Below are 26,537 nucleotides of genomic sequence, written 5' to 3'. Positions count from 1 at the left end.
AGCTGCTGTGTTAATTCAGGACAACACACCCATGTATTTATACAGATGGCCCTAGTGATCATATTTGCCATGTGAATTCTCTACGGGGAGGCTAGGGAAAGGCAAAACTCCTAGGATACATGCTTGTCTGCCTAGTTTCACACTTTGAAATCCTCAGCAAACCCTGATTTATATACCGCCAACTGTTTTCCTATCTGATTAGGCAGTTTTCTATTCCAGTAAGCATGTAAAATGGATGTAGCCAAATTTCCACAGTGAGGAACGAAAAAACAATATTTATAGTTTAGAAATAAAATAAGCCAAAGGAATCAGGTCTGTTGGGATCATAAAGAGTTTAATAGGGTGGTGAATTTCTGACAAATCTGGATTGTAGGAATGAGAGGTGAAAGCCTAGTTTTAATGGATAGTCAAGTTTAGGGTATGTTTATATAATAAACACACAGACTTAAGAAATGTGTTTAGAATAAATTATCTTGAAGGCAGACGGTTGTCACTTTTTGTTGGTTTATGCTTTAACCAGAAGGAAAGGTTTGAATCAAATAGACATCTGACATGAATATTTCGGCTACCACTTTCAGTAAGTGAAAGCAACTTTTGATATATATATATATATATTTTTTTTTTTTTGCAAAGTCTGATTAAGCCTTCTTGTAGAAAGATAAGCACATGTTGCATATTTCAATCAAGTTGTCCACTACAACGCAAGAAAACAATCACTAACTTACTGTTTTAATTGTAATATTACAAATAGCAGAGCACAATGGAAGTCACTCTTCCAGTTGTGTATCAAGTTAAGCATTTTAAACAAACTACAGGAAAAAAATCTGCTATACAATTTCAGTATTTTTTTAATCAAGTTGACAAATACATACTGGTGACTGTGGAAAAAAAAAAAAAACAGAGCAATAAATCATATGCCAGCCCTGAAACAAACCAAATATATTAAACTGTAGCACTTCACTGTATCTCTTTAAAAAGACAAAAAAATAGTCATCATCCTACACTTTGTTTTTTTAATAAATAAATGGTTTCCAAATATAATTTTGCTTTTGAAGTCACAACCAATTAAAATAGATTCTCAATGAGTACAACAGTATGCAAAACCCAAGATTACTAAATGTAATTTTGTTAAAATGTGTTAAAATATAATTTTTTTTTTTTTCTTTAATAGAATTTGGTCTCTCTAATTTATCTCCACATTAATTTAGTGTCCTTTCATTATTTTATTAACTTTAATTGGTAAATAGGTTGCATTTCAGAATACTGAAATGTATTCTGTCTCTAAGTATCTCATTTCACACTCACCTTGATAATTCTCCTCAGACAGAATAGACATGAGTGATCTAAATAAAATTACTGAAATAAGATTTTTGGTTTTAGGGTTTCCAAAGGTAATTAATAAAGCTCACCACTACTGAATTAAACATTTCATAGCTGTATCTTACAAGAATAGTCTTTCAAGAATGCTCTCTTATGAATGTTTTATTTTCTCTCTCTTATGTTATTCTTTGAACACAGGAAAAAAGCAGATTTTTATGGTTTATATATCTAGAAAGAATACACTTTTTCTTCATCAAGGGTTATATGAAAATGGAAAAGTGGAACGCAGTTTACAATTATTGCTAGTACTTCTACTTAGTAATAGTGCTTCTAACTTTGTACTTTCCTGCTCCCTGGCAAGTTGTCATGGTTTTGTGATTTTTGGTTTTCGGTATTCCACATCATAACATCATGAGGAGCACTGGGAGTTTAACTGTTAATGCTCAAGTTCTGGGTACCTGCCTGGAAGAGAAGAACTACATTCCCCAGGAGACTTTGTGGTCACACGGAGGAGATATAACTCCTGGCAAGGTCACCTGATGCGCTGCTTCTTCGCCTGCTTTTCATCGGCTCTCCTCCCTTTTGTCTCCCTGCTGCTCAACTGGACTGCGCATCTCACCTCAGCGTTGTGGTGAGGCCTATCCACCTTTCGGACATTCTCTCTCTCATTATATTTGATTTATTAGCTTCAATTTTAATTATATTGTATTATAGTGTGCATTCCGATACTATATTTAGTAAATTAGTTTGTTTCTCCTCAGATCGTTGCTGCTGTTTCTAATTATTTTGGGGTCCCCTGTTCCCTTTTTCCGGAGGCATGGATCTGCGGATCCCTCTGCCCCACTAGTCACGGAACCGGGCTGAACCATCCCATAAACCGTTTACACAAGTGCAATGACAAGATGACTTTCATCCTCTAGGCTGGTCAGAAAACCTAATAAGTCATTTTGGCAGACACACTGGGTTGAAGTAGAGAGATGTCTGCTTTTTGGAATCATGATTGAGTTTCACTGTCTATATCATGTACATATTCTATTTGGACCTACAAAGGCCATGTCTGCATTAAATAAAGTATTTTTCTCTCCCTGGTATTTATTGATCTATTTGCCCTCTCTTTCTCCCCATATTAAATGCTTGAGTTGTCAGTTTGTGGCAGATGAACAATGAGTTTCCGAAGCATCAGCTATGAGGAATGGCACCAGAACATTCCTTTGCAAAACAAAATTTTGTTCTTTATGCAAATCAGTGATTAGTTAATTCCCCATTGGCTTCAGAATGATTTATTCTGTCTTTGTAACAGTGAGAACATTCAGCTTCTATGGTAGAATGTCAGACAACATGGGTTGTTTCTGGCATCCCCAGTTCAATTCAATCATCTGGGTCACTGAGAGTTATCAGGTACAAACTTGAATATCAGACTAGGAGAATGGCTGTATATCACCTTTAAATTGCATCCATCCTTCTGATCATCTTTGGTAAAAGTCTCATGAACGGTAACTTTTTAGATGAATTCTTTGTAACTTGAATAGGTCAGATGTTTGTGTTTCTGATTTGAAACAGCACATCAAACAGGCTCATATATTTTTGGCTAAAGGGACTGAATGAAATAGAAGATTGTTCTTTCACTAAGTGAGCCAAAATATTAGAATACAGAAAACGAAAGATTTGGTTGGCATATGCTATTTGAATTCAAAGTGAATTTCCAGGGAAAAATTCAAGGGAGACTTCAATTTCACAATTATACTGAATGCATTAGATTATTACTGATTTTACCTTTTACTGACAACATTGTTTCTTTAAAAAAAAGAACAAAAACAAAAAAAACCAACAACACACTCTGTTTTCATCTTGGTGAGGGAGCAATATTAGTTAATCGCTCTTGGTTTCCACTGTGAGCCAGTACAGTCATATACAAAAAACATTCACAAAATTTTCTACACATTAAATTTGTTTCATTACTCACTGACCTTATAGGAGCTATTTACAATACAATAAATTAAGCACAAATGTATGCCTTTGCAAACTTATAGCATTATTATTTTTAAACCTACCAGATCATCTCAATTTCACACACTACTAAATAGTTTATTTTATTACCAAAATCTTCCTCCCATTCAACAAAACAACCACAAAAGACAAGAGAATCCTTTTCCCACTGCAAATCTCAAACACAATTACTGTCAACTAATTTTTTTGGAAAGCTTTTTTAATACAAAATCTCATTTTCAGTTTTAAGATACAGATTTCTAAGCTGCTTTAAAACTTCTAATCTATTGAAAATACTTTAAATAACCCTTTTTACACTTGTTTGCTTCTGCATTCCTTTCTTATTTAAGAGAGACTGGAGCATACTATGTGCAAAATGATGGCATAAGAAAATGTAAAAATGAAATATGGAAGAAAATAAAGTATCAGTCTCACTGGTTGGGTCCTGAATATAGAATATAATAAGTGTGTACAGAAAAATAGCATCCCTGAATGGCTCGTGTTGGAAGTGACCATAAAGCCCACTCAGTTCCAACCCCCTGCCTTGGCAGAGTTGCCACCCACCAGACCAGGCCACCCAAGGCCCCACCCAACCTGGCTTTGAACACCTCCAGGGATGGAGGATCCACAGCTTCTGTAGGCAGCCTGCACCAGCTTACCACCTTACCAACCTTTAAGTAAAAATATCTAATCTAAATTTTCTTTCAGTTTAAGACCATTGCTCTTTATCCTCTTGAATATCTTATTTGTTGTTTAATGCTGTCACTTATTTATCACATTGTCCTAAAGAATTTATAATTCTTCTAACTGTCACCCACTGGACATTTCTCTTAAATAGTTTCTGCTTGAAGAGACATCTAAGTCCACCAGATCTAAAAGAACATATCTTGATATTGATTTGGTATTCACAAATGTATTGCTGCTTAAAGAGCTATATGCATTTGTATGTATTTTACTTAATTTTACTTTGTTCTTTAACATGCTTGTTTAATTTCCTCATTGAATTTGTGCCTGTATTTCAAAATCCATTGAAGATTGTTTCTGAACATGGCTGTCTTTCTAGGTAAGAGATGATGGACTTAAGGACTTCAGGACTGAGCCACAACAACTCACCTGTACCGACAGCTAATGTGCTTTGCATGGCCAGAAACAGAATGCCCTGTTATGAAAGAATGAAGTCTCCACAATTTCTATCTTTCTTTGATTTTTTTAATTAAAGAAAATGGAACATAAGTCAAAGCTAAAGAAAGTCAAGCTTTAACCTGCACACAGTACAGGAGCATCTTACTGAAATCATTCTCTCTTTGCTTTCCTCTGTCTCATGGTTGTGAATTTGGGGGTGGAGCTGGCATTTAATACAGCATACTTCGCATACTTCCATAGCAAGTTTCAGCTTTACTGAATCATTGTTTTCTGATATAAACACACGTTTTGGACTATGTCTAGATTAATTTCCTTTTTGCCAGCCTGCACAAGGTGCTGCTAAATTGTTTCTCAGTCCTTTCCTGCTGCTTTCAGCCATGTTATTCCTTGTTAATTGGAGTGTATCACCTTTATCTGCTTTGATGATGCAGGAAGACTTAGAGAAGGGAAAAAGAGGTGCTTTAAGAAGTCTGACTTCTGTGAGTATGGTAAAAGGCACAGATTACGGTCTTTCCCCAAATTAGAAAATTAAACAGAAACTAATGCATTTCGAAGATCAAACAGGCAAGCAATAATCTGCCTCCACAATTACTACCAAAAGGGACTGATTCAGTTGATATTTTCCAAATACAATCTGACATCTCATAAAAATTACAGCTAAACCTACAGAAACTAATTTCTGTTTTTTCACAGCTGTTTATCAGGTTATAAATGCACCTAACTTATTGGTTGTTATAAATGCATAACGGAAGGATATAGTTTAAAATAAGCCATAGACCTTCAAAATCACCTGTGAAAATAAACTGAAATTGAATATTTCTGTCTGTCAGTAACAGTCCTGAAACATTTTGTGGCTTTTGAAAAATTAGATTTTTAGTGCTTTTTAACCAAAATATTATTTTAGTTATTTATTTATTTTTGAACTTCCTTTATGGTCTACTCATAGAAACATTTCGCCCTGCCCATTTAAGGCCACATCTACTGACTGATTCATTCCATTGGCCTAAATTGGACTGGACTGAACCAAAAACTGTTTTCCCTTGATTTACTGGGATCCTGATTTTATGCACCATTACAGATTCACTTATATTTTTTGTCATCTAAATAAGCAATGATTACAATTATTTCAATACTATTAGGTGTTATTCTGAGATTTTAAAAAAGTCTTCGGAAAATTAGTCATATTTCAGATTGCAATTTAGACAGTGTGATAACATACAGAAGTACTGAAAAAAAAAGTGAACTTCAGACAGCAGGAATTGTTCCAACTGCTGAATATACCAAAGAAAAATGCATAACTTATCTAAATGACACAGTTGTGTTTTCACCCTTGGAGAACCTTTACTTCCTTAATAACTACAGTAGTGCCTTACTTGTATCTAGAATTATTGAATCGTTTGAGTTGGAAGGGACCTTTAGAGGTCTCGTTCTACTCTCTTGCACTGAGCAGGAACACCTACAGCTAAATCAGGTTGTTCAGAGCCCTGTTCAGTCTGACCCTGAATGTCTCTGGGATGGCATACATCACCTCATTGGGCAACCTGTTCCAGTGCCTCACAAAACTTATTGTAAAAACCTTTTTTATTTTTATTTATTTATTTTTAATATACAATCCAAATCTTGCCTTTTTTAGTTTGAAACCATTTCCCCTTGTCTTGTGACAACAGACCCTGCTAAAGAGTCTGTCCCCTTCCTTCTTACAGCCTTCCCTTTAGATATGGACAGGCTGCAGTCAGGTCTCCCCAAAGCCTTCTTTTCTCCAGACTGAACAGCCCCAGTTCTTTCAGCTTGTCATTGGAGGAGAAGTGTTCCATTACTTGGATCATTTTTATGACCCTTCTCTGGACTTGCTCCAACAGGTCAATGTCTGTCTTGTACTGAGAACTCCACATTTGGTTGCAGAATTCCAGGTGAGGTCTTACCAGCATAGAACAGATCATCTCCCTTGCCCTGCTGGCCACACTTGTTTTGATACAGCCCAGGATACAGTTGGCTTTTTGGGCTGTAAGGGCACACTGCTGGCTCACGTCCAGCCCCCTCTGATTTCAGTGCTAAAGATCTTTTATTCTTACTAAAAAATGGTATAGTGTATTCTTGTGTAAAATTTACAATATGTAAAATTGAGAACTTATTTAAAATAAAAGGAGAAAAGTTAGCTAATACCTAGAATACAGGCAATTGAGAACTCTGAGACAGAAAGAGTGGGTACATGACGATCTTTATGATCGTCTCTGCAGGAATATATGAGCTACTTGAGTTAAAATAGAACAGTTTGTCCCTAATCTGCCTGTAGGAAAGCAAAACAAAAACTGACACAACAAATCTTGAAGAATGCCAAACTGATAACACAGGAAACTTCTCTGAGTATTTTTTTTTTAATGGTACTGAACATATTTTAAGCAAAATTTGGGAAAATATCAGGGATCATACTTAGGCTACAAACTTTTGCTCTAAGCTGAAACATGGCATGCGAAGCTTCAGCACAGTAGAATGACTCACTTTTAATTATTAAATTCAATTTGAACTATTTCTTTAAGCAACAAAAACTCCCCAAACTGAAATCTAGACTTAAGTAAATTTCCTTCCCTTAGATGCAAACTTTCATATACTTATATTTTTTAACACTGTTAGAACAAAGTCAGGAAAATATGTTAGAAAAAAAAAAAAGAAAAGAAAAAACAAAGGGAAGATCTCTAAAAAGTTAAATTGTAACTATTGTCACAAAACAAACAAAATTGAGTGTAATAGTTAAAAATCAGTTTAACTTCATCAAAAATACTGGCTAGTTTAAACCTGCATGTCTACAGTAACTGTTGCTGTTTCCCCTCCTTTATATTCTCTTGGCCATTAGATCCTCACTCTCAACAGAAGAATAGGGTGTAACCCTATTTCTATGTTGACGTTCTTTTTTACCTTAAAGCATGACTTCAACATATTTCAACTGATATTATTCACATTACAATTTCAATAATATCAACACTAAGAATATATCTTGTTAATAAGCAAAGATCTATGATTGGACTAACTGGATCTGTATAAAAGATCCATTGCTTTCCTACTGACACACTAATTTAGCAGTAAGAAGTGCTCATCTTTTCATTGAGAGTGAAATTCATTCCTGTTTAGACTACTGTCTAAACTTGGCTCATATGATATAAAAATTGCTTTAAAGTCCTATGAAGGATTTAGGACTTTAGAGAGATGTAGGTGATTCATAAGTCTCTGAAATTCACTTTAGATATACATTGTGGCACCAATGCTCAGACTCATTGACTTACTGCTAAACACCAGAGACATCTCTGAGCCAAGGAACAAATAGCTTCAGGCAGAAGAGAACAGCTAAATGAGCCACATGATATTTTCTTTAGGAATAAAACACCTAAAAACCAATTTGGAGATCCCAAGGCATGGTCAAAGAAACTGCTACCATGAAACTCAGAGTATTTATTTGCTATAATTTCAAACTGTTGGATCATATTTGCTCAAAACATTTTGACAACATTTACTTGAGTTTATTACAGTTCCGGTTTGTTTTGTTACAGTTTGTTACATTTATTGTAAATCTTTGCTATTCACATGATGTTGCAGAACTTGAGACATATATTATTTTTTTTAGAAATTTGTCCAGAAGAACTGAAATGTCAATTACAAAAGTTTGCTATGGGGCTACTGTAAATAGCTTCTCTTTGACGGTTGTGGTGTTTACATATATATCTATATATTGTTAGGCAAGCACACAGAAAAGATAAAATAAAAACAGGAATTTAACCAACATGATCACCTAAAAGAGCAAATAAATAGAATAAAATTGTTTCGCAAGTGAACTGTCCTATAGATGGCATAATAGAGGAAAAAAGGCATTTGAATCATCAGAGTAATAAAGGGAGTGAAAGTATAGTAGAGGTAATGAGGTAATTAGCCTGTAGCCTAGTAGAGGCTACTGACATAACATGCAAAAGTAGCGTGCAGGAGAAGGCATAAGGCTGTTCAACGACTTGAGAAATGTGGGAAACTACTTAATAATTGCAGTGGGTTATTAATTTTATGTGTATGTAAAATAGATTTTGCAAATGCACTCACAAAATAAATAAATAGAACAGTCATAAACAAATAGCTAACAGGAAACAAAATCTTTTCATCTGAGAACTACATACATTAAGATGGAAGTAATATCTGACTTCAACTGCAACTCCAAACAATCCAAAGCACTATTTTTTTAATATATTTTTCCCTGTAATATTTATCTTACAAATGAAATCAGATGTAGTTATCTGCCAGAAATTTTTTAATAAGCTGCAAAATAGGAAAATATAGTATTAAAATTCAAAAAAAATTTGATTCCTCCAGTTACTTTTTTTTTTTTTTTTTTTTAATCTAATTGGGACCAACTGGCCTCATTGCATCTTATAAACTTAGCAATATATATTCAGAAAAGGGAATAAAAATGAGCAGATGTTTCTCCTTAAAGAAGTCAGACAAAGATTTTTCTTACACAATAAATCAGCTGCTAGTGGATTTCCAGGACACTGCTCCAGGCTAACTGTTTAGGCATGGCTTAAAAAAAGGGGTTTACCTCTGTATGTATCCAAAACTGGTAAAGTAGATTAAATTGCAGATGAACAGCAAACACTGATGGTGGAATGAAAAGAGCCATGGGTAAGTTGAACACCTGGAAAAAAAAAAAAAATACACTAATCATTATATCATCGCAATTTTAGATTGAAGTACTATCTCAGGAGCTCAAAGCAGTGCACAAGATAATTCCATCTTAAAATGCCTCTGTAATGTAGACATTAGATAGAATAGATACTGATTATTATACTGCTACTAGACAAGGAATAGCGAGTGAGATATAAATTGCTGTGAAAGTCATTTGTCAAAAGCAATAAAGTGAGCAAGCAGTAAAATCAAGTAAAGAATTCAGAAATCCTGAGATGATACATTTATTCTCTGAAATACACATAGTAGACAGCAACATATCCTTGACACAAAGGCTTTACTTTTAGGGGAGAATTATCACAGAGTAAGCAAGGTGTGAATTTATAGCACTGTAGCTTTTCCATCCCCTATGCAAGCACCAGAACGGTAAGGCAGAGTTTACTCCACTTTCAAAACTCATTACAAATTCTTGCCCTAACTTGCTCACAGCATATCCCTTGAAACCAGGATATACTCCTGGATTACAAAGATGGGCTGGCACAGAAGTAGTTTCAGCAAACGACTGTTTCTTATAAACAGAGAAAAGTCTCAGTACAATCAATCAACCATTCCACTGGCTGAGCAATAGGATAAGACTTCCAATACTTTGACATGTAAAAATTACTTTTTTTTCTTTCCCCTTTTACCTGACTTTGCATTACATCAGCTGAATTAAGAAGTTAATTCTTCCCTAAACAGATTCAAATTCCTTTTCTACTTCTCACAAAATAAAGTCTTTAATTATCAGAGAAAGCAATTTGATAGCCATGATAGGCCTCCTGAGCAACAAATTTCTTAAACTTAGGTCTGCAGAAAAACAATGCATAATATTTAGCGCTGATATTCCTACTGTTTTTGTCAAGAGGTCTACCCAGTAGGTAAGACATCAAGCTGGGGGTGTGAAACAAACACACTTCCAATCCAGTGATGTGACTGACACAAAAGTCACCACAGTAATTTCTCAGTGTTACAAGCCAATGGATAACTCCAGGTTGGTCTGCTGGCTTCAACACTGGAAAGAAAACACAAAATCACAGGAGCTTCAGCATTACCTGCTAGGGCTGGGACAGCTGCAATTTCAAAAACTACATTCACAGATAACATGGATCACAGCTGCCCCACAAGCTATACATACATTGTTCCTGTTTAAGTGCCGTGGAAGTTATTCTTCAAGATGTAAAGAAATTCAAAGCTAATAGAAGGACTGCACAGAGCTTCTGGAACTTACAGAACATCAATTATCTAGCTTTAATCAGTACTTGAAGACTGAAGTGTTTGTGCAACATTTTTGAAACCAAAAAAGAGAAAATATATTTAGAATTTATATTTTACACATTTAATTTCTAATAATCACTCAATCTCAGTAAACTCACACAAATTCATAGCTACTCTTACTGAAGGTGGGAGCTAGTAAATGTCATCATGGAGGTGCAGCATTTAAATATGAAATTTTGAGATGGGTATGAGACATTTTTTAGAGTTAAATACTAAGAGCAGATCAGACTACCAGCAACCTGGACACCCTTAGTATTCAATTACTAAAAGTGCAGTAAACTCCAAGAAAAGAGATTGGGAGATATTTGTCTCATGACAGCCAGAGGGCTGGCATGTTTTTTCTCAAAATCTTACAGTAAAGCCAAGGAAGGACTAGGACACATGGCCAGTAAGGTTACTGCAATTTTCTCTTATTATTGATTGTACCTGTCTAATGGCATGATAAGAGCAGGAATTTTTTTAAAAAAGAACAGAGAGGAAGTTGATTGAAAAAAAGAAAAAAACAGATGGTTTTCAGATTATTCATGGAAGTGATTGCAAGATTTAAAGCAGAGTTAGAGATAATATGCTTTTCCCCTAAAAGTTGCAGATGCAATCTGGTGGTATTTACAGGTAACTCAGAGAGGAAGGAAGGATCATCTTCACATTTATTTTGTAACCTAATTCTCACAATGAGTACTGGGATTTTCATACTAAATAGCGAGATGAAGAAAATAACATATAAATAGGTAAAATTGAGAATGCTTTTCTACCTGCCTCATGTTTCTTTCAATGCAAGCTTTATTTTATAGAAATAGGATTTGAATGATCATTTCTGAAAGCTGAAGCCATGCAGAGATGAAATTCTCTTATTTAAAAAAGGTCTGCCATTTGTGGTTGCACTGCAACAAGATCAACATCAAAAAGAAAAAAAGTTCTTGACTGAAAATACCAATTCACCAAATCAAAACATTTCCTAGGAACATACCAGCTTTCACTAATCTGCAGAAGAAAAGCTTTCCTGGCTCAGAGATGGAATTTCTGTTCAAAACTGCAGAAAAATGTCACACTCAAATCTTTTCCCACATGTGAATTCAGCAACAGAAATTGAGAGAGAGCCACAGTGAACCTGGGAAATGCACTCACTGAGGAAGCAGAGAGGAATTCATGCATCACAGCTGCATGTCAACAATTAAGGAACTTGCGTTTTTGGAACAGTGTATGTCCACCAGAGTGCTGAATGCTCTCTGAATTGGGCATTCTCTATCTTTCTGTCTCTAATTCTAAGTAAAAGCTTATAAATGCTTTCACAAAGAAATGGAAAGATGTGAATATCCTAAAGTTTAGTAGAAGGGCGGAGTTTCCTGAACAGGACCAGCACTGAGTCCATCTCTCTCTAGGCCCTGTCTCTGGGGCTAACTGCTGATCTTCTAGCAAAAAGCAAATGGACTATGGTGCACAGCAATGCTCTGATGCTCTACAGGAAAATTACCTCCAGCTAGCTAGCTAGTTCACACAGGATACACTTTTGTGAGAATTCATTAGGAAATAAAGATTCTGTGGTGGAACAAAGAGTTACCTGTTTCCTTTCTAAAATTATATCCACCACTTTTAAAGCATCAGGTGTAACTCAAACCTTTAGATCTGAATTGATTAGATAGCTTTATATAAATTTCAAATTAAAGTCTTACCGTTGGATGAAAGTTAAGTACTGGTACTCAAGGAACTAAGACACATTTTTTCATGCTGCATATGGTGCATTCTCCTTTCACAACTGCACTTTAACTAAGAATTTCATCAGTTGCAAAAAATCGTACACAAGATCAGCTTGCTGATGTCTTCTTAAGAATTAATATACACTCTTTCCATCTTTTTCACTCCAAATGGGCTTTAAAACCACTTCTCAGTCTACCAGTATGTCTGCTTCTCCACAGCCTCTCCACTGGACAAATGGAAATGCTTTGTGTGCAAGTGATTTGAAGTGACAGACATTCAGTTTCAAGGTCAGTACAGCTCATGCCACTAATTGTACTTAAAATATGTTTTTCTCTTCTCTTTCATTTCACATCTTTTCAATCAGCCCAAACACAACCCACACAGATCGATATGCTGATTTATTTATCTTACATGTTTTATTTATCTTACAATGTTTAACTTAAAACACATACAGATCTGGCAACAGAATAGTCTCACAATCCCACAACATCCACCACGACTTTCTCACAGCACCCACAGAACTGGATGGAAACTGCGTTCAACAGTACAGTTTCAGTGACATCAGACTACTCTCAAAGATTAACTAAAGATTTCACTGAGTTTCAACTTCTAAGCAGATACATCCATGTGGTTCTGGGAAAGTCTGGCAGTCCAAAAATAACAGAAGTGCAAGAATTAGCAGGAATTGTGTTCATGCACATTAAGGCTTTGGAGAAAGAAAACCAGTCCACCTCCCAGAAGTTCTGGAGAGAGGAAAATCCTCATATCAACAAAATGCTTTGGTTAATATCAAATATTTGGTGGAAAAAACACTGCACACAAATGGATTTCTACACTGTTTTCCCTTTTCTCAAAGCAAATCAATGTTAAATGAGCATGTTATTTGCCAAGTGATACCAGTGTGGTCCTGAGGATGGTCTCCAGAACCTAAGAAAACCAGACATCTTGGCCTGCCTGAATATTTTGTGCTCTCAAAGGCATCATCCTCAGAATCAAGCAAGCAGACAAAGTGCTCATACACACACCCATCTGTATACACACAGGCTTTTTGTCTCTTTTGAATTATTGTTTTTGTTAAGTATTTGAACATATGGTCCCAATGGGTATATGTTCAAAGGTTAAATCTTTAACATGGCCGTATTTATATAGGAAGCAGAGCTGTGACAGTTATTTCCACTGTTGTTCATTAATGGCCATTTAAAATTGAGGCATAGCTGCTAACATCAGATGACTATTTTATGAATAAAATTAACATGAATTTATAGAAAAGAGTTTAAGAAAAAACTTAGAAATAGTATCCCTTTCTCAAGTTCCTAAAGAACCTGTCCTTTTTTTTTTTTTTTTTTTTGAACCTACTAATCTCATAGTATGCTCGTGAAAAAATTATGAACAACAGGCTAAATGGCTAAATCCACATTCAGTTATGTGAGCATAAATCCAGTTGCTCATAGGCTAGTCATAGAAATTGCCAAAGGTCTGTAAGTTTCTTCCACCCAGCTGTATTACATCTCACTGGAGCACAGCTTTCATATATTTTATAATATATATTTAACATTACTTTAATATCTAACGCAAATAGTTCAAGTTCTCAAATTATAATCTTAAAAAAAAAAAGAAAGAAACAAAAAATCTAAGTTAAAAAAAAAAAAAAAGCATTCAAAAGAGAATATAAGAAAGCAACTGATGAAAAGCAGCAGTTACCCTGAGCCCAAAACTAAAAGTGGGATAGTACATTCAATGAATTTATGAATGTATCTGAAAATATATGTTTATAAATCTGTGAGTAATTGTCTTATTTTCTATTTGATGTGTACAGAACTCATTATTGAAATTTTACCTGAAACAAAACTAGGTAAAAGTGGTGGCATACTTCTTTGATTTTGAGCGCTGACACATACGTCACTAGCAGAGACAAATAAATCTGTTTGCATGTGTCCAAAGTAATCTTTACTTGTTTCTTTCTCTGCTTCATTCAGCTACACAGACAAATTTTAGAGCGGTTATATTATACTCTTAACTTTTCCATGTAATTATGCATGAATAACTAAACTAAAAACTATCATCTTTACTTGGGAAATTATAAATATATTAAAAAGAGCTAGCCTTCTTAACGACTGTATCTCTTTTCAAGTTTGCTCTAAAAGCACTGATGAATGTACTTTTTAAACCTTACGACTTTCAGATTCTTCACTTTCATCTTCTCTGCTTTTCAGAGCCAAGTATCTTAAATAATTGATGTTTTCCTTTTAAAGGAAATAAACATTGTATTTTCACTTCTACTAAATCACGGTGATACTGTTTGTCAAATCCTGTGCAACTTACCCAGGAGGTGTATCTCTGCAGAAAGGATTGTCTCAGGGCTGTGAACAAGTTGTAATCTTCAGAACTATGATGTACCTGGTGCGCTGCCCACAGTATATTAACCTCTGCAAAACAGATAATTTTTAATGATGTATGTACAAGTGAATAAAGTAATACTTGTGTCCCATGCCCTTTTTTTCTTCAGCTAAATACAACTAATCCTCCAATTTGCACTTTACTATTATAACATAGTGTAATATAGCATAGCAGGTAATAAAAACTATTGTTCAGAGTGAGCTTCAGTAGGATGGGTTAAATGTCAATAAGCAGATACAAGTCAGTGTAACTTTTGTGTCGATGAGAGTGAGACTATAGCAGGAACAAAAGTCATCACTGGAGGGGCAGAAAGGGATATGAGAAGAGAGCTTAACATTCAGAAAGCCTGAGCTAAGTCTCCTGATAACATGAGATTCATTAGGACCTACATGGGGTTAACAAGGACAAGGACTGACTATGTCTTAAAGCTTTCATTGTTTACCGAAGTTATAATTCAACACTTTCAACACTAGAAGGAAACACAAAATGTTCCACAAATCTTATGCTTCGTTTTTAAACAACTTAACCAACATCTGCTGTTATGCTTTTCTGGAGCACGTAAATCCACTTGTACCACAGACCACAAAACACCATTGCCTGCCCACTCTTTTTACACAAATGGAAAAACAAATGGCTTCTTGCTGGAAAGTGTTGGAAATTCTGGAATCAGTCAAAAGACAGTCAAAATTCTCTTGTGTTACAGTTAAAAATGTTGCTGGAATAAGGGCAAAAACAGGGTCAGGTGTTGTTTGTTTGTTTTTTTTTCTGAAAGTGTGACACCTCTGTTGTACTACTGTGAAGAAAAATATTTCAAAATCCTATTTGTATTTCAAGGCATTTTCTCATTTAGTGCAAATTTGGATGCTCTCTTCACAATGAATATTTATATCTAAACAGTCTTAAGTGAGAGGTTTCAAACAGAAAAGAAAGCCAGAAAAATTCACGGCCATCAGATATAAAGATACAAAGAAAGAGGAAGACCTTAATCACAACAAAATGAGAAAGTGGGTGGCTAATGTAGATCAAATAATGCCTATTTAGCACAGAAACTAATTTAAGGTCACGTACATCCCAAGGGATGAAGCATACTCAAAGCCTCAGCAGATTACAGAAATTACAAGTTAACTAGCTGTCCACCAGCTGTGTGGTACCTTCATCACTGAATTGTTTCACCCAAGTAATCAAAGTGCCATTTGCAGATATTATAATACCACTCACAGAATGATCTTATAATGTATATTTAAAGGTTTGAAATTATCTAGCACCAAGCTTCCATTCAGTATTTCAGGCCTGTTGATTAAAATCTGTTTGCAATGTGAAAAAATGAATCTTAAGGTACCTGAAACATTTCAATGGACTTGACAGTCTTGAAACAGGAAGTAACAGACTTGTATGATAGATGATGAGATTTTAAAATGTAATGAATTTTGATGGATTTTTGGCAGACTGCATAACAACACCATTTCTGCATATTTTCTAAGTCACTGAAAATCCTTACTGTTGCTGAATGGAAACTGTAGGTTCTGTTATCATAAAACTAACATTCAACCTGAGAATTATTAATTCTTTAAAGCATTTCTTCCTGAAGCAGCAAATGTTCATTGTATCAAGAATTAGTGATCTTTCTCTCTCTCTCTTTAAAAAAAAAAAAAAAAAAAAATCCAAACAATAACACTAACAAACCATCTTGACTTAATCCTGCCTAATGAGCTCACTAGGAGATGAGTTATTCAGGTGAGCTTCAGTACTCAATAATAATTTGTATTTAAAATGTTTCCCAAGACCTTAACAGAAGCTAAATGAGTGAAAAAAGCATCTGAAAAGGTGGAGGTTAAAGACCTGTCTCCTTAGTTGTTTTAAAAGCATTTACTTCCTATCACAAACTGTGTGTAACACAAGCCTCCACTCAATGAAGTACAGCTGTACAAACAGGGTACAGTAACTGGATCTTGCTTCTTTCCCTCAGTCATTTTTCTGCATTGTGAAAAGTTCAAGGAAGAGAATCTATGATGATTTTTACAGTCTACTTTCATTCTAGTTAAGGTCAAATGGCTTTCAAAATGAATTACTAAAAAGACAGTTTATTAATATTCATTTTTCAGTTAAACTGCCTCTTACACTAACAACAGTATATAACAAGGTAACTGAATATTTTTAAAATGTTAATCTTTCAGATCTGCAAGTCAGCCTAAATGATCTATCACTCAAAAATATACCACAGAAATATTAGGGACATAAACAAAAAATTATGTCAAAAGTAATTTAACCACTAAAGCTGTTTCAGACTTTTTCTGCTACAGTTGAGTTAAATCTTTCTCCTAAAACCTCTTCTTGCTGACATTAACATCACTGTCTGTGTTAAATTCCTTGATCAGAAATAATTTCTGTCCCCAGCATTAATGTGAAGAAACTGATTATCCATTACTTCTTTTTGAAAGAGAAGAATAATGTCATGAATAAGTGTAAAATGGATCACCCCAAAACCAACAGCACACTAAAAAATATTAAATATTACCACAATTACAGCTAAAAGACATCTCACAAATGTAAGAAACAGATCAAGCACTCATTAAAGAATACAGCTGATTGCTCATTAACTACCCAAATCAGGCAAGTATGTGTCTACATAAAGGGTAGACCCCCTACAAAAGGGTTGTGGTTTCATTTTTTTATTCATATGTAATGATGACTACTTGAAGCAAAATGAAAAATGAATGAGAATGAAATTACTAAAGTCCATCTCCCATGTACTTTCTAATATTTATTATTACATAATAGGTAAAAATAAGAGAGAGAGACAGTTGTTATCGGATTTTGTGTGTGTGTCGGATTTTGTGTTAATTATTTTTATTTTTAAAGAAAAAATGAAGTATGATCATGTTTTGTAGATCTCACCAGTTAACAGTCACCAATGAAACCACATGGGGAAAAAAAAAAACAAAAAACAAACAAACAAAAAAAAACAGACAAAAGAACTGACACCTAGTGCTCTAAATAAATTTTTGATGATGCATTCTAAGTCAACCTGTTACAGAAAATACAAAAATTACATAACTGAAATACACATATGCACAAAATCACTCTTTTTGATTGAGAAGAGTGAATGTCATAGAACCACAGGATAATTCAGATTGGAAAAGATGAGAGGAGATGTCTAGTCTAACCTGCTCCCATCAGAAACAACTACCAGGTTTCTGAGGATCAGCTAAGCCGTGGAAACCTCCTTAGACAGAAACTCTAGAAACTCTCCATCACCCATGTCCTCATGGTGGAAAAGTATTTCCTTATATCCAGTCAGAACCTCTTTTTATATCCACCAACTCGTCCTCTCATCATGTACTTTTACAAAAAACCTGGCTCCAGTGTCTTGATAGCCAATGCTTCATCAGTGCTGCAAAGCTACATTTAGGTTCTTCTAAAGCCTCTCTCTCTCTGATTCAGTTCCCACAGTCTCTAATTTTCTTTCTTTTATCAATAAAAGTAATAATATTGGACTAATGGTTAAAAAAAAAAAAACACAAAAACACAACTCTCCCCTGCTCTGAGCCCAATTACTTTAGCAGTTGCAAGTCTAAGTCTGAGATAACTTCATGCAGACTTGACAAGCTAAAGAGAAAACTGAAGACCAGATGATAACCCATCCATTATCCACAACACATAACAATTTCCTTTCCTTCCTTAGTGATCTAGATGACACCATTCATTCTCTCATGGAATCACATGCTGAATATTTCAGGATTTATACTCAGTGACATGTGAAAATATTCATTGACATTGCACAATGATAAAAGTAACGTATTAAACAATAATTAACTTCAGCAGCAAGATGTTGTTCTCATCTTCCCTATGTCCAAATAAGGCATCTGATCTTCACTCATTAAAAGGAAGACAAGGAAATTCACACTGGCAAAGGAGGCCCTTACCCTCCTAGGTTTTAAGTTGTATAAGTTCTGTCACAACTACATAAAATGGAAATAATATCTTTCTCTTTGATTAGACATAGGTTTTCAATATGCAGAAAAAGATCACTAAATTTCTTTCCTACTTTAATCTTTCTTTTGGAAAAGCCAAAAAGAATATATTATGCTTTCCCTCACTCCCTTCTTCCCTGCCTCCTCTTCTAAATCAAAATATAAACATTCAGTTTTACATACCAGAACAATGATATCAGTGTGGCATAAATGTCTCCAATTAGCTTTAATTTTTTTCTACTTCAGATACGTTCCCTCCCCCCCCAGTTAATTAAATCTCTTTTGGAGGCCAAAAGATAGATCCAACAACAGGGCCATATTTCACTGTTGAAGTATTCCCTTGTGCTGGTAAAAAATTGGTCACTATACACATATAATTTCTCTTTATGAACATAAGACATGGGAACTTCAAAATGAGACTTTTTTTGTTTGTATCAGTGATTTCCACATCTCATCACATTTTGATTAAGTACTGGAGAAAATATATTTGCACAAATAACCTGTTTCAAGAAGCTGCATCATTTAAACCAACAATTTTTCACACTGCTCAAGACCAATTAAATGATAAAGATTTGATGGATCTTTATCTAGTTTAAATGTTCAGATAGATCTTCTAATTAAAAAGGGGCATTTCTTTTCACACACAGTTTTAATGCACTTGGATTTCTGAATATAAGAAAAACTAAAAAAAAAAAACAAACAACCAACAACCCAAGATGATTTAGGAATTTGTCTATATCATATACTGAGTAATGTAAAGTTCTCTTTCAGTCAACACTGACTGTAGCTAGGAGAACAGGCAAAAGTTTCTTTTTAGCGTCTACTTAAACAAAACCTTCAGTTTGACTACACATCATTTTACAAATTAGATACATTCCTTATATAGTGCTTAACTGAACTAGTTATATACTTAGAAGACAGGTCCTGCTGCTATAGATTACCAGATTACAATGAACTTCACAAAGCCAGACACATGGCAAGAAATTCTCACCAACAGTGTGGTTCCTCCTGACCCCAGCACGGCAAATGAATAGTGATCATGCCATAAGTCTACTTTTCTCCTGTCCGCATTAGTAGAAGCTCCAGGATAGTTGATGAAAGTGGCCTGAAAGGTAACTCTTCCAGTCATTCCTTCTATATGCATTTTATTCTGCTTACAAAGATAAAACAGAGAAGATTTTGTGAAATCCCTCTGCCCCACTAGTCACGAAACTGGGCCGAACGAGCCCATAAAGCATTGACACACATAGAATCATAAAAGCTGGAAAAGACCACTAAGTACATCTAGTCCAATTGTTGACCTATTACTACCATGACCACTAAACCATGAAAAAAGAAATCTTTCTACACAGATTAATCATCAACTCTATGTCAAAAGTACATACCTGACCCTTATTAAGTCTTCTGTGATGTGGTCCTTCTTTCCTTACTATTCTGACCCAACTTTGCTTTATGCTTTTCATTTAAATGTTCAATAACTGTTGTAAGATATGCTGTATGCCAAAAGCCTCTGCTTCCTTCATATTGTGAATTTGACTTTAATAGGAACAAATTCTTCCCTCAGCTACATTAATGTAAGCAGAGGGCTGTACGGCTTTAATAAGAACAAGATTAGATTCAAGGACATATCTGGAAGACTCTATCACATACCACACACAAAGAAGCCTGCGTACAGGGAAATGTATATATCTTTTTGGTTTTTTTTTATAAGATTTTGTGGCCTTGACTACATTGAGTGTTAGTAATAGTTTCTATTCTTGGGATAGTCACACCTAAGAATCAAAAGACTAACTATAAGTAGGACTTAGAACTCATTGAGTCATGAATTAGACATGATTTATTGCATTGCTTCAAAAATTTTCTGAACTTTCCTCTTCTGCACATTTTTATTGGAAAACACCTACCTATGCATATATATCTGATGAAATCTATTCTCAGCAATTAGAAAATAGAAGTTCCACTGCTGGTTAGGAGAACCAGACTAATTTAGCCTTTGTTCCCAAAATCTGTTTCAGGAGGTTAAGCAGAACAAGGCAGAAGCACCCCTACAAGACTCAATCTATTCCTCTTCGGTCATTTTGCAATTAAATGTTACAGTATTCAGGTAATTACAGCATAGACAATGCTTCATGTTGCACAAGCAATCTCAAATGGAAAATAACACTACAATGTGAAATTCTGAAGTACATTTCATTGTAATCCAGCAATTTTGCTAGGAAATCTCACTAGACACTGAACCTTCCATGATGTAAGATGTGTTTTTTCTGTGCTTTGTTTAGTATTATCTGTTTTTCAGCTCTCTTCTTGAATTACTCTATGTGGTCAGCAAACTATTTACTGAGTGGGCTAACTTATAATCAAGTAATACATGGTATATGCTCCCATGCCTTACAAGCCAAAAACTGAAGTGACCTTCTACAAAACCTGCCTCCAGAATCTGTCTACATGCCAAAATCTCCTGTTTGATCTGCTCCCATACCAGTTGAAAACACAAAATTGCTCCCACACGAAAATCTACAATAAGATCTGCAAAACTTAAGATGCAGAATGGTCTAGGGAAACGTGGGAAGACCCAGGACAAGCCAAAGTATTACATATGCTACCCAGAACAAACAATGGGCTAGATCATATCCCCTCATAGCAAAAATCTGAGAGGACTAAACTATCCTCCCATACACTTCTGAATCTGTAAAGTATTTAAGATATAACATGGTCAGAAAAGCAGAGTTTGGCCAGGTCAAAAACAATGGCCCACTTAACATATAAACATCCTGTTTTATTTCATAAGCATTGGAAAGACATCAAGAAAAAGACCCAGTGCTCCCCGAAACTTCCTCTTTTTTTTCATGTAAGAGTAGTTCCCTCAGAAGCTAAGCTGCATGAATCACACTCCCTGCAACATAGTAATATCAATACAAATACAAGTCTAACATCATTACAGCAGGTCAGTCCTAATCCACAGACTGTAAGAAGCTCTTCATATGGTTCCTGAGAATTAAACAGTCTCTCTCCACAAATACCGTGGAAAACCACGAATAATTACTAAGTAAGGATTCAGAAATTAATTCACATTGACTCAGTCTCTAACTTCATTCATAATTTTTTTGGTCTACTGCTGCATCTCACGCAAATTCTTTTATACCAGCTTCCCTGAGCAACCTGTTTCTCATACATTCCTAGCTCTCTAGATGCTTGAATCAGCTTTGTGGCTGGTCAGGTTTTGTTTGTCTGAATTCTGAGTGATCTCTGTTGCAAAAAGCTGTATCTTTGTACTTCAAGGAATCATGACAGCAGCAAATGTTAGACAATTGCTTGTCTCTTTCACGGTTGTAAGAAGTGAGGCTATTTTCTGTCTGCCCTGGCTTTCATGATAGATTCTTTACATTTAATAGTCTGAAAACAGCTCTGATTATTACCAAATAAATAAATAAATAATCAGCATCATGGTACCTTAAAAGATAACTACATCACAGCATAAAATCCATTTTGTGAACTCAGTCCCAAGCCATGTCACATTTCCCAGCATATACACAGTATTTGGCCAACTCCTTTGGTTACCCTTCCTTCAGTAGTTATAGTGATGTTTGCCCACCTGACACTCTCACAACCTCCTGATTGAATGACATGATATATATTAACTTTCACAGCTCACTGCTGTAGCAAGTTTTTGCAGCACTTAGCTCTTTCCACACCTTTTTTATTTTTGTTTTTTACTACAAAGAGGAGCATATGGCTCATTAATCACCCAATCACAAATCATTCTGCTGAACTAGATTTATATATTAAAATTAAAACCTGCAACAAATTCCTGTGTAAAGGAGAAGATCCTCAGCAGCTGATGCAAAATGACTTTTATTAAGCTATGTCAATTCATACAAGCTGCAAACTTGAGTCAAGCTTTTCCAAATATGTCTGATTGCAGCACTGGCAATCCTTAGTTCTGAGTATTTGCCAGCCTGTATAATATAACTTGGTGTTGCTGAATACTTATGTCAAACTGTGATATAAATGTGTGAAACACATTAGCTGTGACCAAATCAGCACTTTACTCCTTAGCTTGACGATAAAAAGAACTGAAACTAAGTTAATTCTTAAAAAAAAAAAAAGTTATTTCAGAGAGCCTATTACATATTTTACTTCTCAAATTTCTTATGTATTTTTATAATATTTTTTCTGAAAGCCCGTTTGCACTGAAATGTCAGCTTATGCAATTTGCAAAAATATTCATAAATAATTCATCTTAGAAGAAAAATGCTGGAATTAAATGGGAAAAAAAAAAAAAGAAATCAAGGATAATCCTTTTTGCTTTTTTGTAGGCTTTTTTGTTTTTTGTTTTTTGTTTTTTTTTTGAGAGAGAGAGAGAGAAAGAGAGAGAGTTCTTATTCTCCTGCATTCTGGGCTGTCTCTACACAAGATTGATGTCTGGTGTCACTGTTAGGAAGTGCAAACTGTTCAGCTTCATTGCAATCTATGTCCTCATCCTCTTGCTCCACAGGATACCACATACTTTGGCAGGCAATATTCAGATGGGAAGCACTTTAATGGCAAGAATGGATGCCAGTGAAACCTTTTCCCACAATGTTCAAAACTCTAAACTTACATAGGCTACAGAAAAATAAAGCTGCAGGATATAAGGAAGAAAACAATAACATATTAATTTAGCCACGTTAACCTTTACTTTTTACCCCTCAGAACAATACATTAAAAAAAATGCTGGGGAAATATAAGAAAATAAAGGAAGACAGAACGAAAACAAAAATGAACAGGAAAAAATTAAAGTCTTCCAACTCATAGACAAAAACAGACTTTTGAAAAAGAAATATCCATGGGTGCTTCATTCAACTTCTACTTTGTTCTACTTTGCAGGCTGCATTCCTGCATTCATTTACTTGACTCTTCATTTTTCCAAAGCCAGAAACAGTAAGTCTTAACACTGATAATGCAGTGCAGTTATTCTGGTGTAAAAGTGGAATTATTTCTACAGAGTATTCTCCTGCGGGGTTTTAATTGATTTATTAACTAAGTTCCTGAATGATACTTGCAAATGCAGATTAGACTTACAAAGTAATCCATTAAAATTTACTGAGAATATCAGGGAAACCTGGGGGAAGTGCAGGATACACCACACCCCTTAAATCAACTTTTAAAATATTCTAGGGAAAAAAATATATATATATATGTTAAAAAAAAAAAGAAGAAGAAAAAGCGTATGCACAACTTCGCTCCCTCCAGCTTCTGATTTACAAACTACAGGAAAACCCAGACAGACATTTTAGGCAATGCACATGTGTTCTGTATGGATCTGATCCAAAAGTTACTGAATTCAGTTAAAAAATGTCCATTAGCTTTACCAGATCTTGAAACAGGTTCATTATATATTATGCAGTTTGAAACAAAGGACTGTTAACACTTCAAACTCAAGTTCAGGCATTTAGGCTACTCACATTTATTTATATGCTTGTTTTATAAATGTCTCACATTCTTTCTCACAGAAATCAAATGAGCTAATATATGTTTGGAGTAACAGATTCTGTAAGCTTACTTAGCAGTGATAGACTTATTCTTATTTGCAGTGTATGTGACATATACAAAAAGAAATGTGCATTTTCACCATTCATAGCTGACCATAGACATTCTGCGTGCATCAAATAGCTACTTACTGTTGCAACTGTCATAGAACAGACTGGCTCTGGGCACTATTAAGTATGCTGAAACTTTAACATCCTTTTTCATTTATCATTTGAACAAGAAGAATGTGGAAGCAATACAGATAGATTAGGTAAGGAGACCAAACCACAGGCAACTTGTCAAAGCACACAGCCACAATTTAAAAGTGAAAAATGATCAAATTAGCTTGCTTTAATATGAATCCAAGCCAGGATCCATCTCGTACAGCCCAGCCCCAGATCCATCAGCTAGAACTATCTAGAGGATGCTTCTAACACCAGAATGTAATCTTCAAGGTTTTCTCTCCCACTACACCTGCTCTCAGCACAGAACAAAGACATACCTAAATTAATCCTACACAAATTCAGGCTCATCTTTATGCTGAAGCCATCCCTGGAGCTACAGCAGTTTAATTAAACATGCTCAGCAAAAAGGCATAAATTACATTTCAATAAAACCTTTTACTTTGTTGTCCATTGCTAATGATACTGTTTTATTCTTTGAACACGAGTCAGAGGTGTTATTTATATAAATATTTTGGCAAAAGAGGAATTAGAATAAATAATTACTAGATGAAGACTGATAAAAGCATAGTCAAAGGAGCTTCTCTTTTACAGCCTATTCCAATGTTTGCTTTAAGTTTTGTTAGTGGTAACTATGGGGCCAAAGCTGCATCAGCACTCCCTGCAGACAAAGATTCCATGCCTAAGAGTTTAAGAGGGCTGGCAACAGCAGCAGCTAACAGTTGAATCTGGAGGTGTGGGAGGGAATACAAACAGGCTCCTCTGCTGCTAATTCAGACTGATTTGTTAAAGGACAGCTATAGCACTTGACCTGTAAAAATGCACTCCTTCTACTTGCTCACTGGTTTTTGCAGCCATATCTACTGTCTATTGTTACATTTTCCAATTTCTAAGACCTACATCTAATGGCTAAATAATGTGTAGCTGAGCTAACAGAAAGTGGAGGATTGCAGAGATAGAAATGATTTTTAACTAATTAGTTGTGTCATAGTAATATTTCATACATATTTCATTGTAAATTAAGTAATTTTTATCCTTTACCCATTTGCTCTGAGCTATGAAAACAAGCTGAGATTGCAAGTCCAATGCAGTGTTCATTTTCTGTACTTTATTATTTCCAAAAACACAAAAATAAGCATTAAAGCTATGAAGTGCAAGACACAAGACTGCAGACTTACCTCAACCACTAAAGTTGTATATAGGAAACAGATCTGCCTAAGAAAAATAGTCTCCTCTATTTTATAAAGTGTCATTATTATCTGGCAAGTGTAGGGTATTTTATTTTAAATATAAAAATAGAAGATTTTTTTTTTTTTTTCTTTTTTTCTTTTCAGCTTGGAGATCTCTGGTTAAAATCCATTGCTAGCCAAAATTACTGACCCAAAATGAGAGCATGTTGCCTGGCCTCTTTAAGCAGACTGTGCCAAACGTAACTCTAGTCTACCAAAAAAATCATGCTACTCCACAGCCAATCTCCTCCCACAGCTGGTGGGGGAAGAGAGCAAAACAGAGGATCTCTCTCTTTATCTGCAAAGCGTTGATTTTTTTTTATAGAAAACATACTTGTAAATACAATTTTTTACAGTGTGTTAAGACTGTATCAAACAGCAAGTATTTATGTATAATTTCATAAGATATTTTACATGCACGCCAGTACCCATTATCTCTACACTCAGCATGAGAGCTCTCAAAGCTTGTAAGTTAAATGACTACCCCACATTCATCCCAGAATTAACTACCATCCTGGGGTGGAAGGCCCCAGCAATGGATGAAGTCTCGGTTTCAGTTGCTCAGCCAACAGGCACACAGCAACCACCGAATGGTGGCCAGAGGAAAACACAGCACAACTGTGTCAGTCCAGGCTAAGAATATCCTTTGCCAAAACCCCGGAGGAATTGCTAAAAGGTAACATGAGAGAATCTTGACCCAGGCAATCAGAGTGGTATAATTTATAGCACCTGGTGCAAGTAATAAAAAAATCTAGGCTATAGCTAGTGATCATAGTACAAGAACACTCATTATTTACCCCTACCAATAAATAATATTTTTTAAAAAACCAGGTATGAACACAAGAAAATTTTATTTGTATTTCAATTGCTGCTCGAACGCATCAGTACATTACATTCACATGCACTTATAAAGAACTGGAAAAACATGTCTGTATTATTTTGAAGAAACTGAGCAAATGGTTAAGTTGCTTTGATCTCATTTAAATGATATTCCTAATTACTCAACCATTGCCTTTGAGAAGTAATATATTCAATAAAATGAAAAGAGAATTAAAAGACAGGGACAGAACAGTACATGTCTCTGTGCTTTATTTTACAGAATGAAAATATTACTTCATGGAGCTGATGTTTAC

The 26,537-nt window shown here is 35.0% G+C and overlaps 1 protein-coding gene across 1 annotated transcript in view; it reads right to left on the bottom strand.

The window, feature by feature from the left end:
* AGMO (alkylglycerol monooxygenase) overlaps positions 1-26,537 on the bottom strand; it is a 186,469-nt gene that overhangs the window by 99,303 nt on the left and 60,629 nt on the right. Inside the window, exons 4-5 of the mRNA XM_090142729.1 lie at positions 14,440-14,543; positions 9,023-9,118 (exon numbers count right to left, since the gene is read on the bottom strand). Coding sequence (XP_089998855.1) covers positions 9,023-9,118; positions 14,440-14,543 — 200 coding nt within the window. The remainder of the gene's footprint in view (positions 1-9,022; positions 9,119-14,439; positions 14,544-26,537) is intronic.

The sequence above is a fragment of the Phasianus colchicus genome, chromosome 6, assembly GCF_987193195.1.
Source record: "Phasianus colchicus chromosome 6, bPhaCol1.hap1.1, whole genome shotgun sequence".
NCBI classification, from domain to species: Eukaryota; Metazoa; Chordata; class Aves; order Galliformes; family Phasianidae; genus Phasianus; species Phasianus colchicus.
Note: the sequence above shows the minus strand (reverse complement) of the source record. Positions and strands in the feature narration are given on the sequence as shown.